The 12,359-nt window shown below is 39.4% G+C and overlaps 1 protein-coding gene across 1 annotated transcript; it reads left to right on the top strand.

Moving 5' to 3' along the window:
* Positions 1-783: 783 nt before the first annotated feature.
* On the top strand, positions 784-7,997 carry LOC130545264 (transmembrane and death domain protein 1-like). The gene is made up of 5 exons (XM_057319696.1): positions 784-1,872; positions 3,122-3,301; positions 3,682-3,801; positions 4,848-5,012; positions 5,775-7,997. Exons 1-5 carry the CDS (start codon positions 1,812-1,814, stop codon positions 6,074-6,076), a joined length of 828 nt encoding a protein of 275 aa, XP_057175679.1. The 5' UTR covers positions 784-1,811; the 3' UTR covers positions 6,077-7,997.
* The last annotated feature ends 4,362 nt before the right edge of the window (positions 7,998-12,359 follow it).

Raw genomic sequence — 12,359 nt, 5'->3', positions numbered from 1 at the left:
TTTCAAAGTGTGTGTGTGATGTGTTTTGTGTGAATTGCTTAATCCTGACAATAAACAGTGATAATAAAACAACCCTTACTCGCTCCCCTGGCATTTGTAGTCTGGTTGCTGCCATTTTTAAATTGCAATTAGTCCCCCATATATTCTCTCTATGACCTGCACTTTGCACTTTTCTGGTAAGGTTCGAGAAGATAGCTGTTAAGCCTGGATAATATCCCACACAAAGCCACACAGAGGTGAACTGAGCTTGAAATAATGCCAGTGCATTTCAAGCAACCCGCAGCTCTTCAAAGGGCTATAAAGTTCACCAACATTCGTGCCAACGCAAAGAAACTAAGACTTCAACAGTATTGCTAGCGTTGTTTCTTGTAAATGATTCTCTCTTGGAATAGACATGTTCGGCTGTGCCTCTTAAATAAAAAAACATACGCAAAGTTACAAAGTATTGCCCCAAGGTTAAGCCTGTAGCTTCTTATGCACAGCAAAACACGCTCTTGTTTTTTAATGTTAAACATGTTTAGACACGATCAATACCTTTTAGAAACCCTGGATAACAACTCCAAAGGCATGAATCTCACACATAACTGGATAGCACTGCACATAATACGAACATGAATAATATATTCTCCTAAAATTAAATAATTAAATAAGTTCAGGTTTAGCTACACGTGAGACTGACGGTCAACAAGAAACTTCATAAGAAACGATGACTTCTTATAAATATCAAATACAGCAACACAACAAATGCCACTACGGAGAGTGAAATACGTTTTTATATTTGATTATTTTTAAATGAAATCACTTAATCTTAGAGCAACATGCTGTAAATCACCTGATTATTCCAAAGCACAGTGCTTGCCTATTTTGCATCCATGAGAAGCATGTTTATAGCACTGTAAAACGCTTTAATGCAATTCCAACCTTTAAAAGTACATGCACTTAATTTATTTCTCTGTAATTTGGCTTTTAGTATTGCTTGTTTTTTGCTTGCCAGAAGCTACAGTTGAGTAGTTCGCCATTAAATGCAGCCATCCTTTAAATTTATATTTAAATATGAAACTTTACCAAAACTTCACGTCACTAAAGGTTGATAAATGCTCAACGTTAACGGGCAGACGTACCAAGAAACTGCCCAAAAAACAGAGACCCAGCGACCCAAAAATCTAGTCAAAACTCTTTGGCAAAAGACTTTGGCATAGTGATGCAAGCTAACTCACACCCGGAAACTATCAGGTAATCAATGCCACCTACACCCCATTTCTCTGCCTGTTATTACACATCCAAGAACGCCAGGAAACCATGGCAGCAATACAAGAAAAATAACAAACAAAGGTTTTATGCAATCAATTCAATGTCCAAAACAAGATTTCAGGACAAAAATGATCATTTATTTATAAAATGTTGCTGCTTATATTTAATTTACAGATGACTGCAAGAATCTCTCTAGGCTACTTAATTCAATACTTTTGTGAGCCATAAGCAAATTAAACAGATCAAACACAAAAATATTGAATAGTGACTTTTGACCGAAAACTTTGCTTCTGCTGCATCTACATTTATGATTATTAACTCAAAATAAGAAAGAATGAAAAAATGAAAGCCGAGTAACTGAAGATGTCCTTCCCAAGAACCTTGACTATTTCCGGCTATGATGATCATACCCTCCAGCACTGGCTGTTCCTTTAGCAGAAGCTGGCCAAACAGATACATTTGTCCAGAGAACAGATGATGTTTAGTTTCAAGTTCCACACGCAGTGAGCTCAAAACATGAAGGTGATTTAAAAATACACAAAAATAGAATTTCAGTTACGATGCAGACACTGATGCTCATCTTCGTCTTTCTCCTCAGCCCGGGTCTCGCTGAAGACACAGGTGAGCGGTTACATTGTTCACAAATGACAAAAATACACATAGCTTCTCCATCTGAGAAAAAAGATACGACATAGAGGACAGTTTATTCACTGAAGGTGACTGTGACGGAAGGGGGAAATGTCACTCCTATCACACATCCCTGTTAATTGATTACACTTCTTCCCTGTGTCGCCGCGTCTGCCTCTCTCTTTCCATTCACAGCTGTTCTATACGTTCCTCGAAGAATGATATCAGCGGCAGTCATCACGGCTGCCAGAAAGACTGTCAGGCCTGATATAGGAACACATAACTCTAAAACATGACTGTGCTTGTTTGTGTACAGTATATGTATACACGGCGGCTTGTGTAAGTCTGTGAATGTGCTAGAGACGGAGATGGGCTTGAGCGCAGCGTTGCTATCATTAGAGAAAACTCACAATGAGAAGATAAAGAAAAACATACATTTACAGAAACAACAGGACTGGAAAAACATAAAACTAAACTGAAATGTCTGCTCAAAAACGAACAAATAAACCAGGGCTGGGTTTCCCGAACCCTTCTTAACCCCACGTCATTCTTAAGTTATACCTTAAAAGTGGTAGCAATATATTCTTAAGAACGACGTAGTGATACGAAGGTTGCGGGAAACCCAGCCCAGACTTTTTGAAAACAAGAAAAGACAAAAGTAAATTAGAATTGGAAAGCACTGAGAAGCTACAGTAAAACTCAGCCTTATGTTAAATAATCTAAAATCATTTCAAAGCGACTTCTGAAAATAAAGCTAAACCTAAATACTGGTTAAGAGTTCAAGGGATAGGCTAGTTCACCCAACATATACAATTTTATCATGTATTCACTTTCGTGTGGTTCAGAACCTGTATGTGACAGTATGTGGAACACAAGGAAGATACTGAGAAATGTCAGTCCAAAAGTCAGTGGGGGTCAAGGCTGTTTGGTTACCAACGTTCTTCAGAACATCTTTTGCGTTCTGCAGAGGAAAGCAAGTCATACAGGTTTGGAACGACACGAGGGTGGTAAAAAAAATGTAAACACTTGGCTATCCACTTCATACAAAAACACTAAGCAATTAATTGAAGTCTTAAGGATGACTAAATCTTCACAACTTCCAATTAACATATTTTAACATTTTTAAATGAATATTATTACCGCAATGCATTGTGGTTGCTACGAAGGATGGTTTCTAGGAACAAACTTCATATCTCTATAATCGGGTCCCAGGGACATATCTAATTTTTCTTATATGCCACAGTGGCAGAGGACATTGGCCCTCACCAGCTGGAGCGTCTGGTGGGGCTCCTGACGGCGCGTGAGTGTGAGGAGCTCATCTCTGTTCTGTCTCACGTCGAGGAGAGCATCTTCCAACGCCTAGATCGTCTGTCTCCAGAAAGGAACCAGCTACAACTACACTCACGGAGACCAAGAAATACAGGTAGACAAAAATGAGACTGCTTTTCAAAGACTTGAAAAAACTCATTCTTATTTGTAAATTATGCTGATGAAGTCTAGTATCAGAAAGCAGAAAGGTCTTTGGCGTGACTCATTGTGAGAGCTCATCTGCCACCAAATGTATTTGTTTATCACTACCGTTGGTGCAAAGAACGCACACATCAGTCTATTCATGTACAGTAGAGTTGAGAGGTCCACTCAACAGACATCTCAACCAAACTAATTCTGTTGATAATCCCCTTTAATCAGAAATGAAATCTATCGAGGAATTGAGATGTGATTAAATTGTTTAATTGCCTGAACAATTCAAGAGCTGTTTGTTCTATTGCTGCCTGATCAGTCTGGCCCATGTATGATTATCAGACCAGGAGACCCCCTGTCGCTCAGCGCTCAAGGACTGGTTGCAGACTCATGGCAGGCAGATATACTACGACAGACTGTCTCGCGCACTGCAACAGATTGGCAGGACTGACATTGCCATAGGTCAGCTAAAGACACACACACAAAACACAACATTACATGGGTTGTCCCAGCAAACCACAATCACATTCTATTTGCCAAACCTTTTAGTAAACCCCTACAACACCACAGCAACATGCACCCTCAAAAACCACCTCAACATCTTCATTAGACAACAAATAAGATTGTCAGAAACAAAAAGAAAGTCGTCTGGGTGAAAGCGATAAAGCTTTTCATTATCTCTCCTGTCGTTTTTGCACACCACTGAAGCATCCAGCTAATTCAGAGCAATCCATCTTACGCTGCCATCCAAAAGATGAAGTTCAGCAGAGCATTATGTTATTTTTATACATTTCTGATGGGACGCGTTTTGCACCCTGTCACTTCTCTGGCAGCGACTGCGGTCCGGTTTGCGCGCGACTCCGCAGTCGAATGGCATCGGATGCGAGGAGGTGCAAATGATCTGACAGCAGGCTCGCTGGAGCTGACACCGGATTCGCTGCATGCCATCTGTTCCTTTCATCATCTCCGTTAAGAGGAGAGAGAGAAATAGATAAACAGAGAAAGAGGGGGAAAAATGACAGGCTCGACGGCCCAAGAACATCCTTCAGTCACAGCGATGCGTCGCCGAAAATAAAAGCAATTCCTCTGCAAACACAGAAGCTGAAACACAACGCTGAAATTAAAGAGCTTTAATTGCAGGCCTATAAATGGGCTATGATGAGGAGTAGCCACTCGGCAACAGCAACTTAGATCAATGGCATCCTTATGCTCCAGCATGCGTGTCTCCTTCAGTTGTTCTGGCTTCATTATACTTGGTTAATTTATAGGGTCTGGCAGACTCAAGGTGCTCACGGAGGCCATTACTGTGTGTTTGATTTGCTAATGTGCGTTGCGTGTTGTATGAATATGAAATGATTGCCGCAAATAAAAAGCAGGTGGAATTCCCCACAGTTTTTAGAATGATTTTAACAAACCAATTTACATTAAAACTGTGCTGAGAGTTACATCTAGACTAAATACAAACAGGCAAGAATTAATGCAGCATTTGGATGTGCTCTCTCTTGCAGAGGTGGGTAAGAACATCAACCAGGATAAAAATCTTGCTATGCAGAGACATGTAGAAGGATACCACGAGTTTGTTAACAAAATGGCAGCCCAACAAGAGAAGGACCAATCAGACGTTGAGGATAAAGATAGCCATGAGGAGGTGCTACAGTACTCAGCAAAACAGGGTGAGAGACCTCAGCAAGTATCGTAATGACCTATACTGGCATCTCCAATATTTTCATTATTTAAGTGAGATAAATTTACCATAAAATGCTCAAACAAAATTGATTAAATATCCTATATTGAGTGAAGAAATGCTAACAGGTTTTCTTCTACAGTATGTGCAATTCACAAGGACGATGACCAGTATTTAATAGTTTCTGGAAAATAAACTTTTGGTAGAAAGTTTGGTAACACTTTACAAAGAGGTGCTATTTGTTAACAATTAGTTAATGCATTAGCTAACATGAACTAACAATGAACACAACTAATACAGCATTTATTAATATGAATTCATGTTCATTTCAGCATTTACTAATACATCATTAAAATCAAACGTTGTCACTGTTAACATTAGCTAATGCACCATGAACTAACATGAATAACTGTATTGACATGAACTAGCATTGACAAGGATTAATAAATGCTGAAATACTCAATCGTTCATTGTTAGCTAATGCATTTACTAATGTTAACTAATAGCACCTTATTGTAAAGTGTTACCGAAAGTTTGATTAAAAAACCTTTACAAAGTCAAAACAAAACAAGCAACCTGAGCAGTTGCTAAGTTTTAAACACAATACCTGAATGATAGAGACACAGATCTCCATTGGTTAATAATCCTAAACTTAAGAACTGCACATATATACAGAAGAAATAGTTGTCTGAAGCAACTGTAACTTGGCAATCCATCATTCTAACCATTCTTGTTACTCATTGGTTGACAGCCAAAGGATTGAAGTGGAAAGATGTGGATTTAGAGGTAAAAAGGCATCCTGCACCACCGTCTCAACGTCAACTACAAGACACAGTGTGGCATCTGCTTTACGGCCTTTTCCTTGGATTTGCTGGGGCACTGCTCATGAGTGTGTCTGTCCTGCTTATTAGCATATATGTGTCCCATGGCAACAAAACCAATTACAAAACTAGCCATCATCATCGTCCTCTACTTGGTTTGGAAACATCATCATCAAAACACAGACAGCGCCCAAAAGACACACAGGATGAAAGCGAGACGCTCCCATACTAATAAATGTTCGGGACAATTATCAAGCCATGCTCATCAGTCGGTAATTCAATATTAAACAGATCTGTCGTTGATGGCTGATGATGACCCGAGGTACTTCCAATAAAGCAGTTCTACTGGCTGTTATCTTATCCTGCGTGCTATTTAAACTACATTAGAAATAAGTTAGACAGCTGCACGTGCCAACACCTTCAGATCCCAAAGCCTCTCATAAAGATATTTCTGCAATAAAGCGCCTGACAGAACATAATGACAGCAATCTGTTACCTCCATCGAGACCGCAGCCATTGTCCTGTCACTATTTTGATGGTTTGAGGGGAGGCTGTGCAGGAATGCGGCTGCTGTTGCCTTGACAATCTAAGCACTTCCTGTTTCCAGAATGCGACAGTAGTGGTGTGCTCCTCTGGCATTGAGGAAAAACTAATTATCCAGCCTGGCTCCTTCTCCCCTGAGCTTGCACATACCCCTGAAGCAATCCACAAGGCTAATAACAATGACAATGCCGGCAGACAATGCAACCTACGAGAGACAAGATAGACTGGGTGGGTAAGGCACGAAAACGCACAGGAGAGAGCGTCTGAAGGTTTGGAATGAGGCACAGAAAGAACTCATTTACTGTTTCACCAAGATGTGCAAAGCACCAGGAAATGAGTTCAAGTGGATGTTCATACACAAGCAAAATATCTCTCACACTGGCATCTGCTTTCTTTTTTACTCTTTCTCCTCTTCACAGTTAAGTGTTTCTCTTTTTTCGAAAAACGTACCCCCTCCTCGCCTTTCTCTCCCTCTCTTTTCTTTTACTTCTTATATAATTGAACTAATTACTTCATTATACAAATCCAGGCTAATGTGCTCCTGGATCCAGACGTCATGGATTAATAGTGGTGCTAAGCAGCAATTACAGGCAATTAGTTCATAAATCAACATCTAAACAAATTATGGTGCGGTGGAGGGGGGAGTTGTATGTTCAAAACATCAGCAGACCAAGAGGCCACATACAAACTTTACATGCAGAGTTCCATCAGTCTCACCTGCATCAAAACGATCAAACCAAGTTTGCTGTTAAAAAACTACAAGCATTTGACTATTTGTTTCAGAGTTATTCTAAGTCCACTCAAAAATGACAATTCTGTCATCATCTACTCGGGGTTTTTCCTGGCTCGAAATGAGGTGGAGGTGGTGCCATCCTGATCTTGTACACACACACACACACACACGCACACGTAGGCCTAACGTACCTTTAAGTGGCTTAACCAAAGTGACTTTGACATATTAAAAGATCTAATAAAATTAGATGTAAATGACAATTATTAAGTTATATTAAACATTACTTTTATTCAACCAAACAGAAATGTTTTTTTTATCATTTTCAACTAACTTTTCAGCCCACAATAGCCAAAAGAATTAACCAGTCTTACTAAATAAGCAAAGCTCATTCACATCTTGCATTCTCTTTGGTTCACTTTAAATGATGTTCGCTAGTGACTGAAAAGTTCAATAGTTTTAAATGAATCGGTTCAAATGAGTCATTCGTGTGCGAGTCGTTCTGAACACAATGTGCGTTCATACTGGCGAACATACTTGTGGTGCCATCCCAAAAAGGTAAAAAGTCTCTCTCACGTACCTTCTCGGGATCGGTTCCACATTTATGGAATGATCTGCCCGCTGCTACAAGATCAGCAGATTCTGTAGCCATCTTTAAGAGTCGTCTGAAAACACATCTCTTCCGTCAGCACCTGACCGATCATTTCTGACTTCTATCTCTTTTCTACTCTTTCAAAAAAAAACTTAGCTCTGTATACTGTGGTAGGCTATATGAGACCAGTTTTTTTATTGGACTTATGCTTTTTGTTGTCCTTGTGTTGTTCCAATTGCTTCCATTGTTTTCCTCATCTGTAAGTCGCTTTGGATAAAAGTGTCTGCTAAATGACTAAATGTAAATGTAAATGTTGTGTACAGTATACGCTGATCCAACTGCACAGCTAAAGACATTACAATGATGTACGTCATGTTCATTTGAGAAATTTCAAGAAATTAAACATGGATGCAAAACAGACAGCCGTGAAACACAGCTAGCTCTTGTTCTGAAACTCTTTTTAGCGCCTCAGTGTGCTGATAACGAAACAGCGCCTCCACTGTGGCGTAATGTCGCAACTGCAGTTACAAATGACTGTTAGGCTACGTTCACACTGCCACCAAAATCCAATTTTTTTCCTCATACGTGACCCCGATCTGTTTACTGCATGACAGTGTGAACAGGACAAACCACATGGAATCCGATCTTTTTTAATCTGATCTGAGCCACTTCCATATGTGGTCCTAAATCAGATACAGGTCTGATGTTTCGCAATGCGACCTCAGTCTGAACGGTCATATCGGAATTCATGCGACTTTTGCGTCATTGTAGATCGACATGCGTCACAATTCTGCGGTGATTTAAAGCTTCACGAGCCACTCTGTTGAGGGAAGTGCACTTTGCAGCTCGGCTGCCAAACTTTAAGCATCAGATTATAAAAATAAGCCCTTGCACTGTCTACACCGCACGCGAGCAGCACGACGCGATGCAACAAATGACTATAGGATCCATTATACAGACTGCTCCGGGAATGCTCTCAGATCGCACCGTGAGAACGGTCCACTCAGCACCGCATAAAGTCAAACACACCTGCTGACTTGACCCTTGCTTATTTATGACAGCCTGCTGCGTGTTATTGTTGTTTTGCTCATGCGATTCAGTTTAGAACCATCACGAGTTCACATTGGAATCTGATATTAGCCACATTTAAAAAATAGTGTGAACAGCCGAACAAAAAAATCTGATCCGAGCAAAAAATCGGAATTGAGCATTTAGGCTTGCAGTGTGAACGTAGTCTTAAATGCAAGCAGCATTTCTTGTGAAGACACCCGACATAATTTTAGGCGGCACGACATTTGACGGAGGCGACCGCCTCCAATTTCTCTATGCAGCAAAACCCCTGTCTACTCAATCTCATTCTGCTAGTAATCTGTATTACTTTTTCTTTACCTGGGGAACATGAAAGTAGTTATTTACCATAATAAAACTACCTAACTAGTAAAAACTAGTAACAGGAGCTGTCAAGCTTTAAAATAACAGAAGTACAGGTAATCTGCAAAGCTTGTGTGCTTTAATAAATCAACCTAACCTGCACAAAAACTTCACTCCTAAAATGCTCTTATAAACAGTGATAAGCAAAACTCTAAATTATGAAACTCAAATACACAATATGGCAAAGTATGAAATACCAAACTATATTTAAATAACTGCAAGGACCATCACCGTACCAGAAGTGGCCCTCATGTGCATAACATACTGCAGGCCCTTGCAAGATCATCTTCAAATAGCATAATGTGAGACAGGTATTTATAGACAGACCTGACATACTGTTGCTGAAGGGGAAAATGACTCCGTCCCTGACAAGATGTTCTCACTTCATTTTCAGGTGTGAATGCACAATCTTCCACGGTCACCCGGACACCTTAAAAGAAGTGGAGAAAGATTTTTTCAAACGAACTGCATAAGCATTGTCAACAAATCTTAGGGCCCATACACCAGTGTTGGGTGTAACTAGTTACTAAGTAATTAGTTACTGTAATTTAATTACTTTTCCCTAGAAAAAGTAAAGTAAGGGATTACTCTTATTTTGACTGTTATTTAATTACAGTAACTTCTGATGTAACTAACTACTTTGTGTAATATATGTGTGTGCAATAGTGGAATTGACATAAAAATTCTAACTTTAAAATCTGTGCTTTAACGTATAATTCTCACAATTGTAATACTTCGGTCAGTTAATAAGAGTAATTTATGTAGTTTAATATTATTTATTTAAATGAATTAAAAGAGTTGTTTCATGTCTATCCTAGAATCAATTAACTATCCAAGGTTGATAGGATATAGAAAGTAATTAGTAATAAGTAATTAAATACTTTTTGGAGAGTGTAATTTGTACAGTAATCTAATTACACTAATGAATGTGTAATTAGTAACTAGTAATTAATTACTTTTTCAGAGTATCTTACCCAACACTGCCATACACACACAATCATAAAATGAAACCTCTCAGCTCAAACTCAAACAGGCCAACCCTACGTATATAACGCCAATGGACTTTTGAAGAGTCAAGCCTTACCAAGCCTAAACCAACATCGCTAGCCGTGTAGGGAACAGTTTACATTTTAAATACTGTATATATTAGCCTGAAATGTTGCACAGATAAGTAAGAGAATAATCCAAGTATTTTTCATATTGTACATTTAAATGCACAAAAACGTGACACAAAATGCAACCAATGTCCAATTTCAAACAGTGGACCAATCAGGTGAATCTCAAGCCGGGACAGGCATCCTGAGTGTGCACATTAGCACGGTGTATGGAAGCTAATGCACCTACAAACATGCCTGCTGTTCGAGTCCGTCACAATCCATCCAGCTGTTTCTAACGCAAGAGTGCTTCTCATGTCATGTATATCCCCTCGGTCCTTAAAATACAGCAGTTGTAGATATGAGACAGATGACATAAAGTTCTTCCTGTTTCTCTCTGATCTGTAATAGTTTTCAGATGGTCTTACTATGCCATGACACTCCCAGCAAGCTGCCGAGTTTTAGATCTCAACGGCAGAATGAAGACAATGCCTTAGTGTCTAACAGGAACAACCTCACATATGGGCTCTGTCGAAATTAAACGCATAAGCATGGATATATTGACAGTCTCGTTTTTTCGTTCCTCACACAGAAACATAAATATGTATGTAATGTCACAAACGAATTGTCTCTCTTTCCATCACACACATAAAAACAGATGGAAGACAGACACGACACAACAGACCCATCCATGCGATCACACAGATTGGCATTGTGTGACATCCTGAAGTCAATATTTTCTCGGAGTGACAACGTGCTTGCCTGCAACGCTTGCCTGTTGGAGGCAAGAAAATGGGGTTTCTCGAGAGCAGACAACGCATTTAATTTGACGTGAAGGAAAAGGGGGTTGAGAGGGACAAATTTCGCACACCCACAATACATAACACTTTTGTTTACCTGAGTGTCATTTTAAGCTCAAGTTTTGTGAGCTGAGTGGTCGACATCGGTATAACATGCTCTACTTCCGGCCTCACATCTTCATTGACGTTCACGTCAAATTAAACATGGCTTCTTCTGCTCAACTAAACTTGAACTGCACGTTGCTCTCATTTGAAACATACTGCCAACCATGATATCTACAATACTGTAAAGCCGTATCATCCAGATAAACATCAAATCGGCGTTATTCTGCGGAGAATGACTGAATCATCTATGGACTGAATGACATCTTACTGCAGTCCATCTATTTACAGCTTAACGTTAATTTACCTCCTCACGGTTAAGCGTACAAGCCCGTATGTAACGTTAGGCCTACTACTAAGCAATTTAGTAATATCTTTACAAATATTAGTTTATTGGGGATAACTGTTTGGTAATATAGTTATTATAATATATGAAAACTCAAGCATTTCTACCTGTTCTGACTGACTCTGGATGACTTCCTGTTTTCTTCACGAATGTCTCTTCTTCATTTGCTCCCTCACTTTTCAGATATTTAAAGATTAGTGCATGAACGTCCCCCTCCCCCTTTCAACTTGGGCAGTTTTTAAATCCCTGCTTGTAATTCAACTCTCTGGGGAATGTTTTATGTCATTATATGATTTTACCTTCTGTTTTCAACATTTGCATCTTTGACATCTTTCTGGGACGCGCACATTTACCCAGACTGTCTCTGTCTATGAACCGTCTCGTACACGCAGATCACGCGCTGTAGAGATCACATCTGGCTCGTTTAACAAACAAACTTTTGTAACAGTAAGTCTCAAAAGTAGAGATCACATCTGGATCGTTTAACATACAAACTTTTGTAACAGTAATTGTCAAAAGTTGTGCTAAACGCTCGTGGTGGTGGCTTTCTTTTGTGAAAACACGAGACGTTTCTAATAGCGCTTTTCTCATGACGCCAAGTTGAACTGACAGAACCACAGTGCCACCCAGTGGTCAACATTAGACGATGCCAGTGAGAAAATAATGTAGCATTTCCTTAAAACTTCAATTTAATGCAAAGCTCAGACCTTGTCAAACCAACAAATCTAGTCCGAGTAACATATAACCCTGTCATTCACCAAAAATGCCAACAACTTTAATATTAAAAATATGGAAATTTATTTAGTAGGCAATTCAGGTAAATATTCTACTGTTAGTAGAAATAAGCCTTAAAGGCACATGCATGTGAACAAATTAA

This window comes from Triplophysa rosa, linkage group LG21 (assembly GCF_024868665.1).
Source record: "Triplophysa rosa linkage group LG21, Trosa_1v2, whole genome shotgun sequence".
NCBI classification, from domain to species: Eukaryota; Metazoa; Chordata; class Actinopteri; order Cypriniformes; family Nemacheilidae; genus Triplophysa; species Triplophysa rosa.
The sequence above is the reverse complement of the archived record's forward strand: the minus strand, read 5'-3'. Positions and strand labels throughout refer to the sequence as shown.

Coding starts and splice junctions, on each gene's coding strand:
- LOC130545264 (XM_057319696.1), top strand. CDS start 1,812: ATGCAGACACTGATGCTCATCTTCGTCTTTCTCCTCAGCCCGGGTCTC. Junction 1,873..3,121: donor GGGTCTCGCTGAAGACACAG/GTGAGCGGTTAC, acceptor TATATGCCACAG/TGGCAGAGGACATTGGCCCT. Junction 5,013..5,774: donor ACAGTACTCAGCAAAACAGG/GTGAGAGACCTC, acceptor ATTGGTTGACAG/CCAAAGGATTGAAGTGGAAA.